The sequence below is a fragment of the Pogona vitticeps genome, chromosome 3 (assembly GCF_051106095.1).
Source record: "Pogona vitticeps strain Pit_001003342236 chromosome 3, PviZW2.1, whole genome shotgun sequence".
NCBI lineage: Eukaryota > Metazoa > Chordata > Lepidosauria > Squamata > Agamidae > Pogona > Pogona vitticeps.
In genome coordinates this window covers 87261176-87288828 of record NC_135785.1, presented here as the reverse complement: position 1 = coordinate 87288828, position 27653 = coordinate 87261176, and the positions used below count along the sequence as shown (strand labels likewise).

General features: G+C 39.5%; 1 protein-coding gene across 8 annotated transcripts in view; it reads left to right on the top strand.

The window, feature by feature from the left end:
- The window catches only part of PCDH15 (protocadherin related 15), a 979840-nt gene that overhangs the window by 702749 nt on the left and 249438 nt on the right, over nucleotides 1-27653 (top strand). For all 8 annotated transcript variants that reach the window (XM_072995260.2, XM_072995261.2, XM_072995259.2 and 5 more), the window contains 3 exons: nucleotides 7867-7979; nucleotides 20755-20961; nucleotides 26103-26237. In XM_072995260.2, the coding sequence (XP_072851361.2) occupies nucleotides 7867-7979; nucleotides 20755-20961; nucleotides 26103-26237 (455 nt within the window). The remainder of the gene's footprint in view (nucleotides 1-7866; nucleotides 7980-20754; nucleotides 20962-26102; nucleotides 26238-27653) is intronic.

Genomic DNA, 27653 nt, shown 5'->3' with positions numbered 1-27653 from the left:
TCTTTGATTTGGGTTCCTGCATTGAGCAGGGGTGGTTGGACTCAGTGACTTTATGGACCCCTTCCAATTCCATTATTATATGATTCGGTGATTATAGTTCTCAGAAGAAGCTCTGTATGACTCAAGGTTCAACTTGTGATGTGAGTAGTGGCAATGCAGCTTGACATCATGAAAGTGACATATGCCAGCTGAAATGACCTAACTTTTAGTACTGAATTTGTGAAGGTTAAGAAATCTTCATAGACATTATCAGCTGCATACTGCATTGCACAACGTGGCATGCAACAGGTAATGCCTGTGAGGATTTCTCAGCTTGTTTCAGTTTGCTGGTAAAAGTAATGCTTTTAACATAACTACACAACAGGATTCCAGCCACTGAGTGTTGATTTCTAGACCTCACCTGAAAACTTGTCTCTTTCGTCAGCCTTTCCCTGAGGTGTGACCAGTCATTTAGTTACAAGTTAGCATTTGGAGTTGTTATTGTAGGCACTTCTCTGATAATTCTGTTGTGTTGCAACATTTGTCTGTGTATGAACTGAGGAAACAAGTAGCTATGTGAGGTAGGGAGTTCTGGGAACTGCAGTTCAAAAAAGTAATTTTTTCAAGCCTTACATAATATTTTCAGGAAAAACGTAAGTCCTGAAAACTTACAAAAAGGAAAAAAACAGCTTCTAGTGTATGTAGCTCCTAAAGAGTAAATTGGTTTTGTTTCCTTTGCTTTGAATTTTTATGGGATAGGGGCTTAGGGGACCCTACCCCAAGTCCACAGTTGGAAAACTATTGTGCTCCAAGGCCTTCAGGAAATGAAACTGACCAATTACTGTTTTAAAAGAAATCTTTTTGAGAGGACTCTTGTGGGCCACAAAATGCTTTGGGAAGGCGCATGCAAGCCTCAGTCACCCTAACCTCATTCCACCAGCTGGCCTGCAGTACCAATAGTATGTTCTGTCCAAAGGCGAAGCCCTTACCCCACTGTATTTGAGAAGCTGTGGCAATATGGTAAAAATCCTAAATCTGATAAGCAACAATAATAGGCAGTAGCTCCAAATTATTGATTTTACAGAATAGGTTTTAGAAATTGCAGTGGTATCTCAGCAGCACTTCCATTTATGAGAGGACTCCCATAGGTTTTTCTGCTCTGGGAGGTGAACATTTAAAGAGATTGCAGCACTTCTTTATCCTTGTTGAGCAATCTGCATAATTATATACCTAAGCATTTCAAGCATGTTTTTGTGCTGTTTCATCTTTCTCAACACACATAACCATTAGCAGTGAAAAAATGTATATTCTCTCTCTTTTAACTCATTTTGGGTTTGTATGTTCATTTTAACTGCTTATTAGCTAAACTTCATTGCTAAACAACTGTTCTATAGACTAATTACTTTACTAAGAATAACAGATAAGAAAATGGAAACAGACACTTGATTATTGTGTGTTGTATTGTATATAGAGCAAGACCGTTAAATACCTCTGTTTATTCGAAGTTCTAATTATATCTTGTTTGACACGTGTTCCCATTTTATCTAATACATGGCTAGCTCAGAAACTGGAACCCCGTCTTTGCAAAGTGGTCCTGTGGAGGAAATAAGATCTAAGCAAGTACCATTTTTGAGAAGCAGTTTGCAGTGGTGGAACAGCAATGGTTTCCAGCTTCAACATTTGTGTTGTTATGTGCTGGAAAGTAGCACTTGTCTGGTTTGTCAGGTTTTAGTAGTTTTTAAAGGATGTATTAAAACGTAAAATTACCATGTAACATACTGAATGACAAAACATGTCAGAGAATATGAGACATTAAAATAAATTGGAAGAAATAAGTAATGCTTTTCAAAACAGGTTCATATAACTGTAGCCAAAGTTAATGGTGAGAAGGAGCATAAGAAACTGCCTAATATTATTTGTCTGTCTACCCCATTTCCTCTCAATATTGGCTTTCCAGAGCTAGGATGTGATAAACACTCTTTTCTTGATGAGATAGGTTGTCAAGAAATCAATAGCTTCCATGAGAATTCTGTTCTCCAATACAAAACCAAGACAAGCGTTTCTTAATTTCACCAAGAATTCTCCAGTTTGCACTGTCCCAATGCAAGATTAGTGTCTTTGCTTCAGAAACGATTACATACATGCATACCAAGCACAGAAGAACTTGCCATCCTGTTTAAAAGAGACATAAATAATCCATCCATTACTTCTGAACTTTAAAAACAAGGCATAGCTATCATGATTTTGCGCAATTGCACAATTTGTAGAAAAGTCGTTTTTGCAAATGCAGGAACTCTTGATGAGATGGCCACAAAATGCTTCTCTTTCATAACAGGTAGTATGTGTGTGGAGGGAGGGGAGATTTCTTACTGTCATGCAGAAGAATGAGACAAGCAAGGATTTACCTTCATACTCCAGAATCTGAGGCAGTTTGCTGTCTGACCTGGCCAATGGAAAATACCAGGTATCCGGATGCAAAGCACCTGCCCTTCCACTGTGTGAGGGCACACATGGGACCTCCCGTATTAAATTTGGATCTTCGCAAGAAAGAAGCTGTTGTTCCTTTCTTTTTCTCTTGATCCAAACACTTCCCTACACAGAACTGTTTAGACAAATAAAATAAGGCAGTTTCTTATGTTCCTTTCCCCCACCCTCAGATCTTCTCCTCAGAATTTTTCTCTATTGTTCATTTGTTTGTTTCCTCTTCCTCTGAAAAATGGGATATTGGTACCTCAAAAGGTTCAATCTCTACGGCTCTCAGCTCCTGGCTGAGTGGCTCAGACCTGAAATCAGAGATATTCAGATATCTGGATTTACACCCCAACCCCAGGGCTTACACCATTAGTCATTGTGCCGTTTACCACGTGGCCCCTGCTTGTTTCACCAAATAATGAGCTCACACTATGTCATCCCACCAGCTGACACCAATTGTGATGTTCACTCCTTTGATGCACCTATGTGTTGTGTCCCCATAAAAGGTTCAGTCTTCTCTTCCAGTGGATTTCCTTTATCCACAATATAAAAGACTTTAGTCAAACACTTGTCTGGTAACTGCCAACAGAACTTATTTATTGAAGTGTATCAGACTTAATCATAATCACATATGTTCTTCAGATATTCATTGTACACAAACAAATCATTAAAATACCATATATCTTGCCACATAACCAATCACCCCCTGCTCTATTTATTTATCTTGACCAGTTCATCTCTGTTAGTATGTGTTCTCTCTCTCCTCTCACGACCTCTCTGACTATCTTGACCATCTCTCTGCAAATTCTATCTCTCCCTTATCTTTTTCTTATCCTATCTCTCTTTCTGCCAAACCTTTACATATCCATTGACTCCACCCCTCCAATCCTCTCATAGGCTCATGCAAATGAGACCCTGACTATGAGTGACAGGAGTGACATTGGGCAATCATCACAGTCGTCCTCATCTAGTTTTTCTTCCTCCATTGCTCTTAGATGTTGGTCAATGCTCAAGCCATGGGCTGGAGAGCAAATTAACGAACGAAAGGGCAGATGTAGTTTGTGTGAGTTGGGTACCATTTAGAATCTTTTCCTAAGATAGAAAAAGATTTTAAACTGAGTTGGCAGCCAGCCAAGTCCTGGTAGAATTTTTTTATTCTTACTATGGTCATTCATTTCATTCTAAGGTAGAGAGTTCTCTCTAGGCAAGTCTTTATAATACTCAAGCTTTGGTGTTTTTATAACTTAGAACCACAAATAGTCTGAAAGAGTCCTCTTTCATTTCAGAAACAGTAGGGAATATAGAAGGATTATTTTGTTAAAAATAAACTCATCCCATACGGTGGGGAAAGGAGACAATAATGAAGTAGGTAGAAAGCCAACAAAGTTTTATTTTTAACCAGTATTAAAAATATCGAACAATTTCAGTCGTGTCTGATTTCAGAAGTGTCATGTGAACTTAGGAAGTTCTGTACAACAGATTTTTGTTCATCTCAAAAAGTTATATGAAATACAAAAATATTCTTTTCTCTCGCAAGTATTTTAGTCACCATTCTTGCAAAACAATAGATGTGATTTTTCTCTCCATATGTAATAGAATACAGCTGATCTATCCTGTTCTCCCCTCCCCCAATTTAAAACAATAACAAATAAGTCCCACTGCATTTTGTAGCATTACTTTCATGCCGTAGTCTCACAAAGACAATCAGGGCTCATTTTAGTGTCTACTGTGAATTTCTCTAGAATTTTCTGCATCGGAATGCCATCCTAACTCATAAATGTATTAGCCATTGTAGGGTCGGAATGAAGAAAAGACTCTTGTGCTGGCACAACTGCCCTTGTGCTGATCGGAAGCTACCAGCAGGAGGTCAGCCAGCAGAAGATCCAATAAAGAAAAGAAGTGGAAAAGCTGGGTTCTGCCAGATCCAAACTCCTCTAAGCCCAGACTCACAGACGTTATGGCAGCACAAAGTTAGGCCAGGATAAAGACAGTCCTAACTAAATTCCATCATCCCTATGCTGGGAGGTTTTTTTGATTCACCACAGCTCAGCCAGCTTTTAGCCATCTTGGCTAATTAGGAGCCATCCTTAGTCATCTCCTTTTTTTCCAGTTGTGTGAAAAAAAGTGGTGGGGGAGACATGAATAGAATGTTTCTACGGGACAACTTTCATAATAGGGCACAATCTCCTTGCCATTGTTGATGTCTACAGTGTAGTACTGCTTAAACGTTGCCACTTTCCTGCATATTAAAGTAGAATTTATAAACATTGGAGTTGCCAATTATTTTAATTTTACATTTTTCAATAAGACGCAAGACACTACTGATGTACTTATGTGCTGTCAAGTCACTTTCAACTTACAGAGCCCTATGAATCAGTGACCTCCAAATCTGTCATTAACAATCCTGCTCAGGTCTTGGAAATTCAAGTCTGTAGTTGCTTTTATTGAATCAATCCATCTCACATTCAATCTTCTTTTCCTGCTGCCTTCAGCTTTTCCCAGCAAAGTTATCTTTTCCAGTAAGTTATATCTTCTAATTATATGCCTAGAGTATGATCATCTCAGTGTAGTCGTTTTGTTTCTAAAGAGAGCTCAGGGTTGATTTGATAAGTGGGTGCAAGATCATATCAACCCCTGTGGTATTTCTTTGCAAAATACACTTTGCGTTGGCTTTGCATTCAGCTCAAGATATGAGATACTGGGTTTGTTTATACATTGGAAAAGTACTTTATTCAGGAGACAGGTATCTAGTTGTCTCGTGTGCTCCCAGGGGCATCTGGTGGGGCCACTGTTAGATACAGGAAGTTGGACTAGATGGGCCCTTGGCCTGATCCAGCAATTCTTATGCTTATTTTCCAATATTCATCATCCTGAATAGTTGTAGAGTAGATGTGGATGTCCTGATGCTGCACAGAAATAGTGGTGTTAACTTGCCTGTACTGTCTGTTCTTTTATGGATCTGAGTGGGTCCTGAATCAATGTTGTAAGGAATTCAACCACGAGAATGGCCTGTGTGCACTATTCAGCGTTGACAAATACTGCAGAGGTCTCAGCGAAGGAAGCTTCCTTAATAGACTTAATATACTCCTTACACTATTCATATAGGAAGGCGAAAAGCTAGGTGGTCTAAACTGCTAAGAGGTATTCCCTTCTTCTCTAGAGAATTAGGACCTGTATCCTGCCTTCTTAAGAAATATACTGACCTGTGCATCCTCCAGAGAAATACAAAGGCTGTATACAGTGGTTTTACATAGAAATAGAAAGCATATATGCCTGAATTCAGTCAAGTCATTCAATTTGCAAAAATTAACTGCATTTGAAAATAGGAGGTAGGAATTCCAAAGAACTGTTTGCCCTCCCAGGACCCGAAATGAAGACGCGAGACAGTGATTTGGATTAAATACGGGCCACACTTTATTAACTCAATTCAGATTATAGATCTCATTGTCCTCATCAAATGAGGGGGCCTGCGGTAGTGTGGAGAATATCTGAAACTCAACAAGCTATCCTATCATTTTTCAGTGTGAAAAGAATACCCCCTTTCTGTTGTTGAGTTTTGTATAACGAGGGGCAGTTATAGCCTAAGCAAGTGGTGGCAGGCAAGATGATCTACAAGATGCCCTCTTCTGCCCATAATTGTTCGCAAAGTGACATCACACAAGGGAAGATCTGAGAAGCTGACTCCTGTCTTCATCAGTTAACCACTTCTCATTCAAACACAAAGCAATGATCAAGGTTGTTTTTCAACAAGCCTGAATGGTGAACTCCCAACTTCTGGCTCTACAGCCAGATACCTAACTCACTGAACTATCAAAATAGAGCCATGAAAATAAGTATGTTTGTTTGTATGTGTGCATATGAACACATATGCTGTGGAAGAAGCATTTGTCCATGTTGGAATGATCTCTGTTCATGGATCTCCCACACTAAAGGAGATGTAACTGTGAAATGTCTACATGCCTTTGCATTGAGCGAGATAGGCTATGCAGTTGAAAAGGAAGGCTTGTAAAGAAATAGCCATAGAAAGTTATTTTCTGCAGGAAATAAATGAGTTCATATGAAATTCCCCACCCCACCAATTGCATTGCAAATAAATGTCACCTTTATTCCTTTTTCCATTCAGAGTTTTTCTCCCCAACCCCCATGAACATAAATAGGTCTGCATATGGCAACAATTTTTTCTGTCGTTTTCTTATTGGCGGTTTCCAAATACTGGAAATGCCACCTACATTCTTTGCTGTAAAGGAAAAACTTTGAAAGATGCCATGGGTTTACTTCAGAAACTTAGAAGAGTCTTAGGAGAATAGTTATAAGATCAGTAGCAGAACACAGGGTTCACATGCAGGAAATATGAGGCTGAGTCCTCTGGTAATATTGACTGATTTGATCAGTTATTTTAACATTTCCAGTGGCTAGCCTCAAAGAGCAGCTTACAGTAACCAGTTAAAACATTGAAACAAAAAAATATAAAATATATAGTTATAAAAATAATACCAGAAAAATAATTATAAAATTGCTAACAATATTCAAATATTCATAAAAATGAATGTGTCCTTAGGGAGCTTCTGAAAACCAATAGAGCTGGCCAAAATCTTCATTTTTCTGTGAGAACCACTGCTGTCTAGTGTTGACTAGCCTTTCCCAAGCCAGAGATATTGGATTATAGTCCCCAGCATCCTGGAACATTATGGACCAGGACAGTGCTGGCTGTGGATTATGGGCATTGTGATCCAATATTTCTGGACGGGTTTGGAGAAAGGAAAAACCTGTCAAAACTGCCAGTGAGACAGGCTTGAGAGGCTGCTACAGCAGACCCTCGACTTACAGACGGCTCCACTTACAGACTTTTCAAGTTACAGACTTCTCTGGCCGCAAAATTCAGGTTCGACTTGCAGCCGGAGAATTGACCTACACACCGGGGGGAAAAATGGAACAAAAATGGCCGGTTACGAATTAATTGGTTTTCAATGCAGCTTCGATCTACAGACTTTTTGACCTGCAGCCACCATTCCAATACGGATTAATTCCGTAAATCAAGGATCCACAGTATATACTATAATGACTGACCTGACTGTATATGAGGTAGCTTCCTCTGTTTTGTGCTAAAGCTTCTGATCAGATTTACTCTAGTAACATATTGGCACCCGGGCATTTTCACTTTTACCTTTGTTATAGGAAATGTATTCCAAGGATTCCCAGACCTATTGAAAATACAGATCAAGATGCAAAAGGAAAGACCCATTGGTTGTTTGCTGCTTTGTTAAGTAGGCATACTTCATTCTGAGTTTACCCAACAGAATTAATGTTATTCCCTTATTGACAAATGAAGTGAATATATTTCCAAATAAAGTTGTGATTCTCCATACTGATCCTTCATCTCAATTATTTGCTGAAACCTCACTATCTTTTTTACAGGGACTCCTGAGGATTATTCACAATATTTCAGTATGAATGCTACGACAGCTGTACTCAGCCTCCTAAAGCCAATAAACAGGGATTTGCACCAGAAATTTGATTTGGTTATTAAGGTAATTTCAACTGAATTCCAATTTCCATGCATTTGTGTGTTGCTAAGCAGTAACGTTTGTGGAGGATGTGAGAATTCTCTTCTTAAAGCAGAGAACAAAACTTTCAGAAGAAAAGCAATGCTTTGAAAATATCCTTTGATAATATATGATTAATTTAATGATGTAGTCTAAGTAGCTGGTCTTCATTACCATAATGATTGCTTTGATAATAATGTAACATTGGATGGCAGTGTAGAGGAGTTATGTATTTGGTGCTTAAAGAAACACAAACAAATAAAAGTCATCTTGAAGGATATAATCCTCCAAGCTGCTGCAAGCAAAAACATAATCCGAAGTTTTTACATGAGTATATCTCCCTATAATACAAAAATACATTCTATATATTTTTAGAATTAGTTTTTGTAATGCTCATGTTGAGTTTTAGGATGAATGTATGAGTTTTAAAACTGCAATATTTTAAGTAACTAATTATTAAAAATTATTTTTAAATGATCAGTAATTTTGCAGGTAGAAATAAGCTATAGTTCTATGCACTCTTAGCTGCAATAAGATTCCATTTTAAATGAAACAAACCTTTGATTCAGTATTAATTAATTACTATTCCCAATATTTGTTGAGGAATGATAACAATTGATAGTATTAATTCTAGATGTCATTGTTAGACCATACAGTTTCATTCCTTGGCTTTTAGAATATTTATCTCATTTGAACCTTTATAATGTGCATGTGTTATAATTAATGCACACATTTTCACAGAGCCATAGGTTCAAATTTACATCAGAAAAGGTATGTTACTTTTTACTGAAACACACTAGTACTAGGGTATCCAAGCACAGTAAGTCTGTATCCATTTTAAAAATCCATTACAATTGTATATGTCCACATTCTAGTGCCTTAATAACTGGCTATATTATTAATGGAAATTTTTACAGGCATTATTAGATTTGAATTACCGTGGTTGGTGTGCAGTTGAGTGTATAATAAGCAAGTGTATAAATCTGTAAGGCTAATAATATACCACATTCTTCAATAATATCATTTAACATAGTGGCATTGAAAAATCAATTAAACTGGCAAATTGTGGCAAATTTGCTTATTTGTGCTTTTCAAAATATATCTCAACAATATATCTGTGTTTAAATTTGGGCACATATCTCTTCAACCAATGTAGAGGAGTCTACTGTAAGATTGTGTTTCTAGTTTTAATTAAGCTGCATCCATCCATATCTGTCTGTTTTCTTGAAAAAAGTTTCTTTCTCTTCCATCTTCCAAAACCAACTCTTCCTTTGAAACTGTACTTCTTCAAAATCTTTTCAATTGATTTTCTTCATCGTTGGCCAAAATCCTGTTGGTGTAAATATATGCCAGCGGAAGTGAATGATGTCATCATCTGGCACTGGTAACATTTCATTTAAATCCATTGAAAGCTTTCTGTCTCCCTGTTTTAGGTCCTGAGGCTTCCCTTTTGCCCTGGGGAAGCCTTTGGGTCCCATTGGGAAGGAGGGGGAAGACTTCACTAGTCAAAAATTGTTGCTAGGTCACTGTTGGGAGTGCCAATTGCACCAGCAGCAACATGATAGCAATATTTGACTATTAACTGACTCACCCCACCTGTTCTGTGACTCCCAAGGGCCTCCCAAGGGCAAATGGAGCCCTAGAAAGCCTTAGAGTTAAAACTGAAGTTTTTCATTAATTTAGATTAAGTTTTATTGGTGCCACCTGACTACATAGAGCCACAGAATAAAGAAATTGGAGGGGGCCTATAAGGTCATTGAGTCCAACTCCCTGCTCAAGGTAGGAATCCAAATTCAAAAATATCTGACAGATGGTTGTCCAATTTTCTCTTGAAAATCAGCACTAGCTTTTCTCCAGAGGGACTTGAGGCAGCTGGATGAGAGTGAGGAGGGTGGAAGGAAAAACAGCTTCTGGATTTCACCTACTTCCCCCAAAGTTTAAAAAAATTAATAGAGAAAAGATAAAAAGTCGTTGGTATGATGAGAAGGAGACTGGTCAGTAGGAAAGACAAAGTGAAAATTGGACTTTGGAGAATACATTTCCTTTCCCTTCCTTTCTTTTTGATGATGCATAAATTATCACTCTGGTGCAAATGCACCATAAGACATCTGGAATTTGAACTCTGTAGAAAATTAGAAGATTCAGTGAGGCCCTTGGCAGGATATCAGTATAGAAATCTCTACCAGCTATTTTTCCTTTCATGCCAGGAAAGGGTATATATCACCTCCTTTCCATAAACATTTTTCTATACAAAAAGTACACTTCTGAGGCACCTGAGAGTATATAATTTACCCCCAAATAAAGTATCTTTATTTAGTTGGATATAAAAATAAGGTGAAGTGCTGACAGATAACCTTAGTATGTTGCGCTGGGAAAGCTGATTAGTCACAGCAGGAATGGGTTTAACTGGAAGGCACTTGATGCCTCAACTGGAATAGTCATGATTTTGTCCCATATATTAGCACATTAAGCTGAGAGGATTACCCATTCAGTGTAAAGCAGAAATCCTAGTACACAGTGGACAGCTAATAACAATAACAGTAACAACAACAATACCATTTTTACATGCCCTTCAGGAAGAAAACATTATCAGAGTTGTTTGCAAAGATCAATAATAAGATGCTGTCTTCAGACTTATTTTATAAATATTTGGATAGATGGGCAAAAGCATTTACTTCGGGATTACTAATGTGCTCCAGCCAACAAATTGTAAAACATCAGAATTTCCATTACAACTCTTCATTTATGTGTGAACGATGCATTCTTCCTGTAAGTGTTATATATGGAAAGAGAAGGAAGATGACAGTACATTACTTCTAATTCCTTTTCTGTAGTAGTCCTGTTATGAGTTTTCTGAACTTGGTCAGTAGCCATGACCCATGGTTAATTGCACAGCTACATAATGAGGGTTTGCTGTCATTGGCTGGTGAACAAGTCATACTGAAAATGATGGCCTGAAGCTTAGACTAGTAAGGAACAGATGCAATGGGCAGTTTCTCAGATCAGTGCACGCTGCATAGTGTGAAGGCTATAAAGAGAAACTCAGTAGACTGGAAAAGATACTTTGCCATATATTGTCTCTCCTTTCAGTGTCTTAAGGCTTCCAAACATCATTAATTAGATTGATTAAACTGATCTTCTCTGGTAATTATATAAACATACCATTAATGGCCATGTCATTTCACAGAGTATAGGAGGACAGGTCCTTTACCCAGAAGCTTACAATTTAAATGTAAGCACATAGGGAGCAACATAGGAAGGAAAGAAATATATGTGCCCTAAACTTGGCAGGATATCAGTTATTGCCTGAGGAGGGCAACTCAACATAGAGGAGTTGCCATCTTCTTCTGCAATAAGGGCTTCTTCCCTAGGGCTGGTGCGTTGCACAGTGAATCATGGAAGCAGATTTCTCCCACCTGTCCAATTAAGATGAAGGAAAGTTATGAGACCTGGAGGGCAGACTAGAGACTTCCTTTCTGGTCCATCTTCCTGTCTTAAATTCAGCCACACAGCACACTCCTGGCACTTGCTTTGTTGGAAGCATTCCCATTCCCTCTCAGTTTGCGTGGTAGTTTTTGGGCTCGATAACACTCAAGGGTTTATATTCATGGCTTTAAACTTCTCGTTACCAATTTGCTGTGAGCATGCTGGCTTTAGGCCAGATCCATTTTGGAGGATCTGCAGTCAACTCCTTTAGAGTTGACTGCACTTAAAGGGTCCTGGCGGTGAAGGCTTCCATGTAATGAAGCCAAAACAACTCGGGTGGGTGGGTTTGAACCCACTTCACTCACAGATATTTATTTATTCTTTATTTATTATTATATACAGTAGGACTCCCATATCCATTGGAGATTGGTTCCAAGCCCCCCCCCCCCCCCCCGTATACAGAAAACCTTGATTACATGCTATATATAGCACAGTAAAAGGACAAAAATCAGGGAAAAAACTATTTTCATAGTGATTTTGCCTGCAAAGTGTTGTGCAATTTTTTCATAGCAAACTACCAAGTGGTCAGCACTGTCTATCTGTGGGCCATGATGTAACAGGCCATGGACCACCCAGAAGAGCTCCACTGGGTGCAGACACAATGGTGGCAGCAAAGAATGACTTCTTTCCCACTGTACTGCCACAGAATAGGCCTTCCAGTGGGCTTTACCAGGTGTTCAGTCGGATTCACTCCAGGTTTTCCACCATCATCACTCTAGTCTTCATCCCATTCGTTTCATCACTACCAGCTCCCCAGTAAGCTGGGGGGAGGGGGAGAGTTTGGCTATACTTTGTAGGAGTAGACACTTAGAAGCAATGTATCAAAAACCCTGGTCATTTCCCCATTCCAGAGATCAACCCAAGCTTCAACAGATTCACCTGCCAAGGCAACAGGAAGCTCCACAAAAGCCATCAGAAAACCATGGGATCCATAAGCCTCCTGGGGCAGACCATCTTAATCGGTCCCCATACCCCTGCAGAGACTCTGAGTTCCAGTGAGTCTAAACTCCACCAGATGAAGATCTGTCCATGACAATGGTACAACAGAGAGCACCTCTACATCCAGATCACCAACTAGACAGTAGGGAGAATCATGCAGTAACTGAGCTCCCACAGCCTTCTCCCAATAGCCAGGCTGGGTCAACTGATGCCTTATTCCCTTACACCATACAAAAGTTCATCAGCTGGATTCAATAAAATGTGCTATTTCTGCTCTAAATATTCAAGCAATATGTGGTGCACCTTTCTTCTTTTCTCCCCTCTTGGTCAGTTCATCCTCTCACTGCTAGTGGGTACAAGTGGAGGCAGCAGTATTAGCTCATGCCCACTGTGATTGGCGGGGTGGGAGATGTAGCAGCCAGTGGTGGATTGACGGATGAGTGATACATATAGCTGCATGCAAAGAACACACAGAGAGGCAAGCAAGCAGCCAGCCCATTTTTCTGAGGAGCAGAAAAATAAATGGGATACCTGGGTGCTAGCCTGAGCCTGAGGTGAAGCAATGTTCCCTTTGCCCTAATGAGTATGCCTCCACTGGGAGACAATGATAAACAAGAAACAATTATTTCCTCTTTATCCTGTGCATCAGGATCTCAGAGTCTTACCTCACAACAGCAAGGCATGGAGAGAGAGCTACCAGAACTCACTTTAGAACTCTTTTCCCCCCAGTCTTCTGCTTTGCAGAGGAGCATAAGTCTGCAAGAGCTTTGAGAGGGTTTGTCACCTGAGGGGAAGGCAGGATGGTCTGACAGTATAAAGTCTCTGGGCACAAAGTTTCCTTTCAACCATGTAAGGAGTAATAAAACAGAAATATCATGGAAACAGCCTCTCTTCATTGCTTTTTGTTAGAGCTGTTAAGACATCCATCCATTTAACCAGGCAGTTTATCCCTTTCTCGGCTCTCCAATGAAATGGAAAGCTAGAGAACCTTCTGGGAAATCTTTAAAGGCCACTCTTGGGTTTCTTTAATTTTTCACTGAGTTCTCCTCACCATCGCCTCCCAGTGTCTCCCACCACAACAATGGTCTGAAAAAAATATATGTTTGTAAGCAAGCTTTCCATTGTCCTTTCTCCTTTCCTTGCCTTCTTCATTAGCCTCAGTACCTTTTGTTGTCAGCTGCCTTATATTCTGCTGGTGTCTCATGGTTTTATGGAGAAAGCTGATTTGGGAAGGATGGAATACTTAGCTCAGTGTTGCATCATTCATTTTCAAAAGATTCCAGGCTTCTTTTTGGAGGTAGAAATGGAGCCAGTGATTTCTTTTCCACATGCTCAGGCGTGGTTACAGACTTAGTTGCCATTGGGCAGACTTAGAGGTAATACAATGGCCATCTTCAAATATTTGTAGGTCTGTCATGTGGAAGATGGAGGAAACATGTTTTCTGTTGGTCTGAGCATAGGTGTAAATTACAGTATTGAATTCAAATGACAAGAAAGGAAATGTCAGGAAGAACTTTTTGACAGTAAGAGTTGCTGGACAGCAGAATGGACTACCTTGGAGGGAGAGGGTGGTCTCTCCTTCATTAGCGATTTTTAAACAGAAGTTATATAATCACTTGCCAGATAAACTTTAGCTATGGATTTTCTGCTTGGGGGGGATTGGACTTTTTGAATCTAAGGGTCCCTTCTAGCTCTACAATTGTGTAATTCTATGATTTCCCCTTGCTGATGCAATCTGAAAGTTTTTGCCTACCAGCTCTCAGGATTTCTGATATGTCAGGCTGATGGGAGCTGAAGTCCAGCTGGAGGGCTTCAGCAGGGTGTAGGGACTATAGAACTGAATGAAACCCTTCTTAGAAAGGTGGGCCTGAAAGCAAGAAGCAAAGGAATCAAGGAAGGCAGAATTGCAGGGGAGTTTTGTAATACAGTTTCAAGAATATGGGGTGGGTGGTGAGCAGGACCATGAAGAGCATTGATGGCTGGTATTTAGGAATATGCAATGTATTTGATTTCTTTTTCAATTAAGATTTATTTATTTGCACATACATTGGTGCCTCGCTAGACGATTGCCTTGTGGGACAAAAAACCTGCAAGACGATTGGGTTTTGCAATCATTATGATGCCTCGCAAGACTTTTTTTCTATGACCATGCTTCGGAAGACTTTTTTTGAGACCAATGCTTTGCAAGACTTTTTTTTTTTTTTTGAGACCGATGCATAGGGCACCTTGCAAGATGATTTTTTCACAAGATGACAATTTTCGCTGAACGAATTAAAATCGTCTTGCCAGGCACCACTGTACTAAAGAATTTCCTATGATCAGAAATGGCTAGACATTTGTGTATGTCTTCTTGAGAACATGAGGTCAAGAAAGCTGTATTTCTATTATTCAAAGAATCTTTGCTTATTTTTAATTTATAGACAAAATTTGCATGCTGGATTCGGAGAAGTATAGATGTTGCAGTTTCTTAGGCCACTTTTATACTTCTAAGGGAAACACTTCAGTGGAGAAAGTACAGTGGTGCCCCGCTAGATGATGACCTCACAAAACGAATCCGCATGATGATGAGTTTTTGCGATTGCCATTGTGCTTTGCAAAACAGTGTTTCCTATGAGCGATTTTCGCTGGACGATGTTTCAGTCCGTGCTGCACAAGACGGTTTATTTTTCCGGGACCTATTTTCACAAGACAATAATTTTCAGCACTTCGCAAAATGGGTGTTTTCGGGACCGATGCTCCGCAAGACAACAGTTTTAACAGCTGATTGGTGCTTCGCAAAATGGCTTCCCTGTGGACAATCTTCGCAAAACAACAACGATTTTTCCCCATTGGAACACATTTAATGGATTTCAATGAATTCCAATGGGGAAACGCTTTTCGCAATACAATGTTTTCACAAGACAGCAATTTCAGTGGAATGGATTAACATAGTCTTGTGGGGCACCACTGTATAGTCAGTATCTAGCCTGTCATATGTATGCTCATATGTGTATTTCACAATTTATACATATGCCGGCAAGTCAAGGATTCTTAATGGGGTGCATGATTCAAAATATAATGCAAGAGTAATAGGTAAAGGTTCCCCTTGACATTTAGTCCAGTCGTGCCTGGCTCTAGGGCATGCTGCTCATTCCCGTTTCCAAGCCGTAGAGCCAGCGTTTTGTCCGTAGACAGTTTCCGTGGTCACTTGGCCAACGCGACTAAATGCAATTGGCAACAGACTCATGTTAGACTTTCTGCACGGCAGATCTATCTGTGTGATTTTTCTCTGTAAGTATAGTATCACCTCCATTTTTATTCTAAGCTGGATCATTTGAGTTCTGCATACTTTTTCACAATCAGTTTAAAGCCATATCAGTGACTATGCCTTTTTGCCTAGCAGTATATTCACAGTAAGGACTGAAGGATAGGCACAGATTCTGGTAAAACTGGCTATCACTATGAACAACACAAATTAGATATTAGGTGGGTGAGAAGCCAGCATAATGATAACTTATTGAGATTTTAGACCCAGAGAACCTTTATTACTATACCATTAGTTGCTTCAGCAAAGATTTATGCAGAGTCTAGTCTGAAATGAAATTTAACATAATGTAATTGATAACATATAGATTAGCTTTTAGAAAATGGAGGTCAGCTATAAACTATTTATTACTTTTTGTCACACTTCAATATGCAACAGAGTTTTTATATGCAGCTTTTGTTTTGCCCTTCTGTCAGCGTTTGATCTTATTAGTAGAGGCAGACTGGTATAAGTTCAGCCAGATGAATATTGATTGAAGACTTTTCTTTCTGGTGATAGCATTAAATAACAGAAGTTCCCCAAGGTCATGTTTGAAGGGCAGAAAATATATTCCATCCTAACCTCGAGTCACTTGGCATAGATACCTTTTGCCCCTATTTACATTCAAGCACTTGATAAATTGCTTATCTCCTGACTTGCTGAGAGGTTCTTTGGTTCTTTTTTCCTTTCTTTTTTTTTTTTTACTGTTCTGGAGAAAAAAAATGATGTACATCTATAATAATAAAAATGCCTGTCATAATGCTAAGACCATGAAACACAAAGCAAGAAAGTTGGCGTAGTGAATAACAGTATCCTGGGATGTTTGTTTGTTTATGTTGTTCATTATTTTTCAAAAGTGGATTAATATTAGTAAATTAATATCTGTAGATAGCCAACAGTTCTATTTCGGTCACTTAGTAGCAGATAGGAGGCTCCTTGTTAGCAAGGCAGAGGACTCATCAAGAGCAGGATATATTTTGAGGTTTCATCTAAACTCTCGTCGCTACAGTGGTACCACACCTTATGAACTTAATCTATATCCGTAACTCAAAACGTTTGTAAGTCGAAGCACCATTTCCCATAGGAATGCATTGAAAACCGATTAATCCGTTCCGGCCGAAGAAAAAAATACCCCCCAAATTAAAAAAAATAAAACACTGCAAGCCCCATAGGAATGCGCTGGGGCTGCAAAAACAAAGCAAAACCCAGGACAGAAAGGGAGCCTCAAAGGCTGGCCAAAGTGAACAGGGCTAGGGCCAGAGACCCAGCTGGGAAGCACTGGCCTGCCTGCCCGCCCGCCCACCTCCTCCTGCTCCTCCAGAGCTTCCCTCACTCTGGTCAGTAGCCATGGCTTCCCCTTCTGCTGCCCAGAGGAAAAAAATAACAAAAAAATAAAAATAAAAAGAGCACAGCAAGACCAGTTGGAAGGGGCTTTAACAAAAACCTCAAAAAACAAACAGACACTAGAGCCACCTCCGCTGCTGAGGTTTAAGAAGGAAAAAAACTCCAAAAATACAGACACACACATACACACACTCGCTCTGAAGCAAGGCATGGAAACAAACCCTCCCTGCAGACACCCAAACACACTCACTCCGATGCAGAGCCACCAAAACCCACCCAGAACAGTTTTTTATAGGAGAAAACAGCAGCTTACCTCCCTGCAGACACACACACACTCACTCCGAAGCAGGAGGCTCTCCCAAGCCTCCAACTGTGACACACCATATAACTGCCAAAAGAGCTACAGCGCAAAGAAGCAGCCACGGCACCACCTACAGTTAGAAAGTTGAATTGCCCACCTTTTTTCCCTGTCTGTTTCTGTTCGTAAGTGGAAGCGCCGTTCACAAGTTGAAGCAAAAAGTTGTGACCGGAGCTGTTCGCAAGTTGAAATGTTTGTAAGTAGGGATTTTCGTAAGTCAAGGTACCACTGTACCTTTTGGTGAGCTAATGGGCAGCAAAATTCTTAAATCTTTACAGGTAATTTTTCTCACTGTTGAAACAACACTTCTGTGTATTCCCAACTACCTGATGAGCATTGTCTTCAATTACATTTATCTGTATATACAGTGGTGCCTCGCATAGCGATCGCTCTGTTTTATGACAAAATTGGTTTGTGATGGACTTTTTGCCATTGCAAGAGTGATCGCTATGCGATGGCCCCTATGGGGAAAATTCACTTTGCGATGATCGCGGGAAGTGATCATCGCAAAGCCCCCATTTTGGGGATGATCGCGGGGAAGCACTTCCCCACGATCATCCCAAAGCCCCCATTTTGGCACAGCTGATCGGCGGGGGCTTTGGGATGATCGTGAGGAAGAACTTCCCCGCGATCATCCCAAAGTCCCCATTTTCGCACAGCTGATTGGCGGTTCCAAAATGGCCGCCCACTGTTTTGCCTCGCTTTAGAGGCCCCGAAAATGGCCACCCCGTGGAGGATTTTCACATAAGGTGAGTTTTTAAGCCCATAGGAACGCATTAAACACATTTTAATGTGTTTCTATGGCCTTTTTAAAATTGCTTAGCGATGAAATAGCATAGCAGCGATTTTTGCTGCACAGATTAACACCGCTAAGCAAGGCACCACTGTACTGTGCATGTAAACACACACACATAGAGAGAATTTTGAGTTAATTCTCAATATGATTTGATGGCCGCAAAAGCAGGCTCATGATTGCACCAAAAATCTTGCTTTAACAGGAGTGATCTCCATTAAAGCAACCCTACTGTCTGCTGATGAATTGTTTCAACCTGGCTCAAAAAAGTAGAAGCCGTAGAGCTGGACCAATAAAGTTTCCGCTTCGGCACAGATCAGAGGCAGGCTGGAGTGTGTTTCCCCATGTGCTTTGTGATCACCGGGAAATAGATTCCACCAGGCTGCAATCTGTTTCCCAGAGTAATCACACTCTCAGTCTGGTATGTAGCAAAAAGGAAGAAGAGGACGAGTGAACGTATGTATAGTGGTCATGGTGAAGGGGAAGAAAAAATGGGAAAAAAGAAGTAGAAGGTGCAGTTGCCATATTGTCTGCTTAGCTGTGTTTCAGCTAGATTAAAGGCCATGCTATTGGATGTTCATACCATCAGCTGGCCTGGAATCTCACTTTTTAAAGCATTTGATCCCATAGAAGCTGAGATAGGAGACAGAACATGAAGTTACTATCCTGCCCATTTGTTTTTGCAAGCAGCAAAGCTCTTATTGCCTTTTAGTGTGTTTAGTCAATGAGTAAAGTTACAGTTCTGAGTGCCAACACAATTTCAGGCCTTAGTGACTTGAAATGTTAGAACGCACCACCAATCTCTGCACTAAAGGCAAAGAGATACACCCTGTGTGGAGATATGCTAAGTGATATGGCTACTAGAGAGTTAAAGTGATATCACTTAGCCATGAATGCTAGAATAACCCAAGCATGTGAGAAGGAAATTTAATTTTCTTTCATAGATGGATAGTAGCTTTTTGAATTTTTTAACTGCATTTAGCATATGAGTGAAGTAAAGAAACACAGAGAGAGAACAGGGTAAAAATAAAGGTCTCCTCTCGGGGAGACTTTGCTTTTCAGGCTGCAAACCATCTTATATCCATCTGACTAGGAACAGGCCCAATTAAACTCTGTTATACTTACCGTACTTTTGAGTAGAATTTTACAGGATTGCATTTGAAAACACAATAATATTTCTTCAAAGGTGAGAAATCTTCTGCATTTGTTCAGTTGGCCTGAAGTATGTTTCCTGAAACTGAGGAAATTAGCAGTTTTAGTTGAGTAACAGACAATCTTTTTCTCACCTACTACATTATGTTGATAATAAGCAAATAATAATATGTAAATGTGCTTGTCTGGGTTTGGGAAGCTAAAATTTTGGCAGCCTAAGGAAGGAAGGAAAAGAAGAGCAGGAAAATCAGGATGCTTCAGGTGGTAAGAAGGGTTGTGAAGAGGGACAGCTGGAAAATACTGGAATGGGAGGAGATATAGCAAGACTGTTTTAATCTTGTTATAACACTGTCTGAAAGTGCAGTTCTTTATTTTTCTCTGTTAGAATTACTATTCAGATGGAGTCTAAATCTGCCCCAGTCTCTGGTTACTGCTGTCATTGAGAACCCAATCTTAACTTCAGAGGATAGTCAGAGCTTAGCTTCTGATTTTCCATTATATTTAAGAGTGCTGGAGTGGTAAAGAACTTGTTTTATCTTCTAGAGCAATATAAGGCTAAAGAAGAATTAAAAGGATTGTTTTGGAAGCATAAATGAGCCAGTGAAGTGCAACTCTGTCATAACACATTCCAACATGCTTACAAAATTCAAACCAACTGATGATAATTGTTGAGACCACCACCTGTGGGAAACTCCTGCCTAAAGGTTGTAGCTGCATTCTGTTTCAGTGACGTGCGTACACTCCTGGCAGGATGCGGCAGCTGCCAGTAGGTGGGGTAGCTGCTTCTTCTACCCTTTCACTTAGACTGAGGTAGAGCATAAGAGCAAAGGGTTATTTTAGCCAATCCTAGTTACAATTAGGTAACTAGTATTCTTTCTGTTTCTCTCATAACATACTGTGTAATCATGCTAAGTCAATAAAAAGAGCCCTCAGGGCGTTGCCAGTAGGCTCCGCTGGCTTGGACATCTGCTGTTGACTCTTTGGTTCTCTCTCTAAGGCAATTAGCCTTTCCTTTGTTCCATGATCACCCACAACCACCAATAGAAAGCTGTTGGTTGGCACTGGTGGGACCAATTGGTGGAACTCAGGCTTTGGAGCATTCTTCTTCCCCACACAATCCAAGATGTACAGAGTGTGGCCTTGTAATGAAATATTTATGCAACCAGAACTTCCCAGCTAGGAAGAATTCTTCCCCTTGCTCAATACATATATTGTTATTGAGGTGCTTTTAAATTTTTTAAAAAAATCTGTTTTTGCCTTGTATGTGGTATCATATGTTTTCATTTGTAGTTGCTTAGCTATTTTATTTCATTAAACATTATATAAATGCCATAATAAATAAATGAATGAATAATATTAAACGTGGCAGTGGGAATTGTAACAAATTCATATTTTGCTTTCATAGGCAGAACAAGACAATGGCCATCCACTTCCTGCCTTTGCCAATCTGCATATTGAAGTTCTGGATGAAAACAATCAGAAACCTTACTTCACTGAATCAACATATGAAGGATTTATTTTAGAGTCCTCCCCTGTGGGTACAACTATTTCACATAATCAAAACTTGACATCTCCACTGCAAATCATAGCTTTGGATAATGATGTGGAAGAGGTTTGTGTTGTTTTGTATTGTTAAATGCCACATTTGTCCACAATTGCCAGACATTCATAAATAAATATAACTACTTGTAAAAAAGAATGAAATGAGGAAATTTCACAGTTTTCAGAAAAAGTCACAAATAACGTATGCTGCCACTACAGTCCCTCAGTACTAAAAAACTGTTTCCACCTAATTTCTTGCTTCTCGGATCCCTTTCAGATTAAATGAATGCAACTAAAGTTTAGTTCAGACCACTAGACAAATTTAGGCAGGAATGAGAAAAAAAACTTATAAGGCTGATTAACCATTTGGCAGGTCTTGGAGACTGGTTTGGATGCAGCAGAATATTATTATTTAGAGCTCCTGCATCCAAAATCAGAATAGGCAAGCTGACACCCAGCCTCCCATATGAAAAGGAGAAAAAGAACAATTGGGAGATATATCAAAAGAAGTTTGGGAACTCCATCCAGTGTAGTTCAAATAGTACATATGTTTTACCATTGAACTGACTTGTGTTCATATCACGTGCACTATGTAGAAGCCATGACAATATTTCTACCTGTAAAGCCTTAAGAATGGTAACGTTGATGAATTTTGTCTCATGGTTACACACACAAAATAACACGGGATAGGATAGTACATCCAGATGATTACATCCTGTACTCTTAAGAATTATGTAGAAGGCATGTATCTTATTGTAGACTAGTGAGAAAAGTTGCTCTTTTCATATTTTAATCCCTAGATTGGTCTCCCAAAAAGTCTCCATTCTCCTCTGTTTTGTGTGAGCCTTTCCAGGTCAGCAAGCATCTCCCCTCCTTTTTATATATTGTCCTGTAGTTGACTCTAGGTGCCCCTCTTTTCTAATTTCTCTTCAATTATATCTTAAGCACATTTTTAAAAGAATGTGCGCTATTATTCCTGCTACTGTACCACTTAGCAGTACATCAGGTCTACTCATGGTATGCCTGCTGACCTTCTCTCTCTCTTCCTTTGCATCTGGCCATTCTGTAATGCCATTCTGTAGAAGACCAATTCAGGAAATGTGTAAAATTGCAGATAGTCATTGTATCAACAGGTTGGGATAAAATGCTGTATTTTTTGGGAATCCTGATGTGATCATTCATCATTGTTCATGGAACTTGAAGCAGGTGACGCTGGAAGGTGAAGAGGCAATACCAAATTCTATAAAGAATTGAATTCCTGATGGATAAATAATCTTCCTTTCTACCCTTATTAGCAACCCAGATATCTTTCGCAATCCTCCTCCCATATCTGATTTTCAAAAATAATGCAAGAACACTTTATTTGAGCTCATATTAAGCAGGTATCTGATGTTGGTGTTATTAATGCCCATGCAGCAAATGAGGGCACTAGGCAGAACCTGAGAGGCAAAGGTACAGAAAAATCCATCCAGTGAGTTTACAGCAGAGTCAAGTTTGAAACCAGAAATATTCCTAATCTTTTACTAAGTCTTATGGCTAATGTCCTCTATTGATAGAAGCGGATGAGTGAGACAGAACCATGAGTCTCAGTAGGTGAGAATTATTTCATATGAACGTCTCAGATAAACTGGTCCAGATTAAGGCAGAACATGACACCACAAATCTGGGCACTGCATCTGCATGTTCCATAGTATTTTGCCCCTCAAGACTGCTTCTGTCCTGGTCTGAATCAAATTCTGATGCCTGCAACCAGTCTGTTACTGGCCTGGAAACCTGCCCTCTGTGCCTTCTTTTTCCTTCTCAGTGCCCCTTTAGCTGTCCTGAGAGGTAGGTGGGAGCATTAATTTGGCCAAGATGCTATTTTGACTGACATATCACAAGTCATTCAAGTTATCTCATGGTGTGAACTCCCATGACTTTGGAGCCTTCATCTATCAACAGAGAGATCACTACTATAATTATAATGAACAAGTGCAATAGAAATTCAGAAGCTACTATGAGTGTTAGATTCAGTCCAGGGTTGCAAGCTTTGTAAGGTGGTGATTACATTGACAAACAATGCAGGTTATGCACTGCATTGGGATGGTCAAATTTGTATTATTTTCTGTTGACTACATGGCATATTAGTGAATGCAAATCATCTTGGAGTTCCTGTCCTCTAATCTGCTTTCTCCGCCCCCACCCCCCAACCTCTGCTAGGTCTTTTACCCTCCCCTCCCTTGAATGTATTTGTATCAGCTCAGGCACTGTGAGTATTTCTGTGGAGGGGTTTATAGCCATTCTATTTCAAACCATTCTACCCAACTACAGCAGTAGTGAGGCAGGGCAGCAGATGAGAAACTGATTCTTCTCCTCCACAAACCTACGGCTGCTTGGTTTTCTCTTTGCTTCTTTCTCTGTTTGTTCTTTTTTTAAAAACAAGTTGGTGGCACTGAGGAGACCAAAGGGAAGAAAAAAGTAAGGAGTCAGCAGAGAGTGAGGAGGAAATTGCCAATCAGCACTTCTTTGCAGTTTATTAAGACAGCTCTGCTATAGCCATGGCTTTTGCAATTCGGAAAAATCACGGCAGAATTTACTTTAACAAACTGCAAACAAGCCTGATTTGCCAATTTCTTCCTTTCTCACAGTTGACTTCTATGTGATCAGCTAAAATGAATTCACCCAGGGAAACCCACCTTCCTGCTTGTGACTTCACAGCAGATCTGTTCACATTTTCCTTGCCGTGTAATCACACCCTTAGTTAATATTTGGAAGATCCCAATAGTGAAATCTTCTGATAATTTGCTAATCCCTTGTTTTAATGATATTTTTGACTGATAAATTATATGAGGATTCCAAGCATTATACAGGCTTCTGTTTTTTACTTATTTTATTTGTGTTTGTTTTTTAGATTCTACCAGGTGCCAGTCCTGTAGGTATTTTTAGGTGTTTGTCTTGGTGTACTAATTCCTTCTCCTTGAGTTCACTTTTATTCGTATTTTCATCCTGTGTGAATCCAAATCTCAAAGAATATGAGAACATGTTATTTTCCTTGCTGGAAATCTGTATATGTTGAAACTTAAACACAAAACTATGCCTACCAAATTGTATTATGGTATCCAATAAGCATGTCGAAAACTATGTAGGTATAGTTGCTTGTTCCAAAAACTACCACTTACAAACTGCTTGTAAAATGGGTATTGTATCTTATGTACTTCTGTGTGTTCTCTACGTTCAGTAATTCAATGTTATAATCTTTCATTTCCCTCTGTGGTGAATTTTAAAAACCCATCTAAATTTGGGCTATATTTGTAGCACATATCCTAGTGATTAAACCATATCGAACACAGTAAGATTTATCCTTGAGTAATCACACACATTTTTTCTCCTTCTTTTCTCGTAGTGGTCGAAATCCAATAATTAGTCCCAATTTAATGAGACCTATTGAATCACATAAATGGTGACACAACAAGACACATTTATTCAATGGGTCTACTCAACCTGGAACTAACTATTGGGTTTAGCCATGTGAATGCTTTTGGGTTTGAGACAAGACGAAGCATGAATGAACAAATTCCTTTATCCTTTTGTGTGGTTCCTTTCATCTGACGCCGAGAAATATTGCTGACAAAGAGGCATGAACCACTCAGGCTTTTTGTCTGCATCACATTAAAAAAAAAACCCCACCAACTATTTTTTGCGTATTGCAGAACGTTCAGCCTTTGTTCCACTTCAAGTGTGCATATTGCAGTGCTTTCCTTGGCACTGGACATACTGCTGAATGTGAAAGAGAACCAATGTAAAATCTTGTTACATCATTTGCAAAAAAAATTAGCTTTAACGCTTTCTCTCGTTTGCTGTTTCCATTCAAAAGTGTTGCAGTGGTATTCTTATGCCTGCTGGAGCATGCATGACTGCAGGTGCTTTGTTTTGAAGTATTTCTGTCCTCACATTTCTAATGAGTGAAAAGAAAAGGTATTACATGAACCACTGTCTGAAAAAAAAAATTATAGTACATGTGGGTGGAAATTGCTTAGAAAATAAATGTAATTACCTGCAGAGGCAGAAAAACATATTAATACTTTTGGAAAGGGGAAGTCCTGATGGTAAAGTTTTCTGTCTGACAGTTGTGGGATGATGATGATGATGATGATTAATTATTGCTCTATGGCAGTAGGTTTGCTGCCCAGGAGCATTCTGGCTTTCAGTTGTCACAGAACGTTTTGCAGTGGCCTTGCAGAAAAAGTAGTTCAGCAGAGTTTACGTTTTGCGGTTGTGAAGAGACCCACACACCACCACTACTTGATTTGTCCTCATCTGCTTAGTGATTTTTTTTCTATTACCTTTGACTGTGGTACTGAAAAGTTTAATTTCAGAGTATATTATGATTTGGGGAGTTTGCTTGCTTACGAGTCTTCCCAGCACTTTTAGTTCTATGGCAACTGTTTGTATTTAAGAAAATAGTTTGAATTAAAATGTGGAGTATGCTTTGACAGAGAGATCATTTGAGGGGGGGGGAATCCCAAGGTAATGCTCTTTCTCCAGGTGAAAAGGGTTATTTTCTTTTGATAAAGAACACAAAAGATCCTTCTCTTCGCATCTTGGCGAATGGCTTTCTTTGTGGCACAAAAGGAGATGCCTCACTCCTTTGTTTCATAGAGCACAAGCAAAAGCCCCACATCAGTTGCCAACATATCAGAGCTTTTGTGCATCCCTTTTGCATTGAGCAGCCTGGCAGCTTCTTCAAGACCTTCACTGGCAGCAGATGCTTTGAATAACCCATTATCATCTTTCCATTGGTGCATTAAAACCCATATTGTAATAAGTGTCTTTGTAGCAAACATGTTATCAGCAAACAATATAATTCTTTTGCCATGGGCTTTTTTTTTGTTCATGTGGCAGGTGGCTGGAGCCTTTGCCCTTTTATTGCTTTTAAAGTTTGCTGCTAATTGCCAAAAGACAATTATAAATTATTTTGGAGAAAAATGTTTTTTTTCCTGAAGCATTTTTGTTTAAAGGGGAAATGATGAAGTGGCAATCAAGCCTGCCTCCTCAGTATCTCCCTCCAAATCAAGCTGACATACTAATTCCATCAATTTAGGTTTATTACATTTTCCCTCCAATTTCATTGTCAGTCCAGATCTTTAGTACTATCATTAAGACAACTTATGTGTGTGTTGTTACTGTTACCTTTGTGAATGTAATAATTTTGCTCTTTGCTTCTCTTTAAAGACAAAGGACCCCCTGCTCCATCTTTTTCTAAATGACTACAATACATTTTTCAGTGTGACTCAGACTGGCATAATCCGCTACCTCACATTACTTCAGCCAGTTGACAGGGAGCTCCAACAGTTATACATCTTCTCGGTAAGCAATGCTTTGTTGGAAGGTTAAATATATTTAAATTTTAGATTTGGGATCAGCAAATATTTGAAGAAAGCTGTTTTACAGAATCAGATTTGGAAGAGGCCCTGCCAGCCTCTTCCAGGCTAGAGAATTTCCTCATTAGATGGCTATTCACCATCTGCTTCAAGACTTCTAGCTGGTGATAATACAGGCACCCTTAGATCATTGGGAAAAATCAAAAAGTTACTGGGAAATGGTCACACATTGAATTAATTGTTAATAAGCTTTAAAAAATTCTAATTAAACTATGTTTACATTGAAAATGGGTGTTATACATTAATTTTAAATTGATATTTAAATTTACATTATGTTACTAACCTATCTAGAGATATCCAATATGGTATACTGTAGTAGACAGAATGATGGACTAGGACTCAGGAAACCTGGCTTCATATCCTTGCTTAGTCATGGAAACTCACTGCAGTGAGAGTGGCATTGGTAAAACCACTGATAATTTAATTGTAATCTCATGGTGGCAATCTCTGTTAATTGGTTTTCGTATCAAAATAATATTACTATTTCAAGAATTTAGCCAAGCGCCTCAGTCCAGGCTGCTGTCCTATAAACTACTACATCTAGTTTTGCCCTCTGGAAACCAGAGATTAACAGTAAAATCCAAGCTGAAAGATGTACCAGCTGTAGTGGGTTTGGAAAGAGCAGAACCCTCATGTGCCAGCACAACTGACCTTCTGCTGGCACAGCTGCCCATGTATCAGCACAACCCCCTTGTGATAGCTCGTTCCAGATCTGCTGGCATGACTGAATTTACCAGCACAGCTGCTGTGCTGACTGAGATCAGCTGGTAGAAACCGAAAGAAGGGATGGAGAAGGGAAAGGAGTGTTATAATTGTTTGTTAATTTGACACTAGTTGCAAGCCCCTCTTAGCTCAGACTCACAATCACTACGCCAGCACAAAATTACGCCAGGGTGAGGATAGTCCTAAGTAATTGCCAACATCTTTAGGATGAGAGGTGGTTTGGATTCATTACAGCCTCAGCTGCTCACAGCCATGCTGGCTAGTTAAGATGGTAACTTTGCTCTCTTCTGTGTGACAATCCTTTGAAGAAAGTTATAGTGTCCCTTTTATCTTGTCCATGATAAACATTCTCAGATACTTCAGCCTTTCCTCATAAGGCATGTTCTCTGTACCATTTGTGGTTTTTATTGTCCTTCTTGCTAAGAGTTAAGATTCAAAAGTACAGTGGACCCTCGACTTACAGACGGCTCGACTTACAGACTTTTCGAGTTACAGACTTCTCTGGCTGCAAAATTTAGATTCGACTTGCAGCCAGAGAATCGACTAACAGACCAGAAAAAAACCAAAATGGAATAAAAATAGAATAAAAACCACTGGTTATGGGATTAATCGGTTTTCA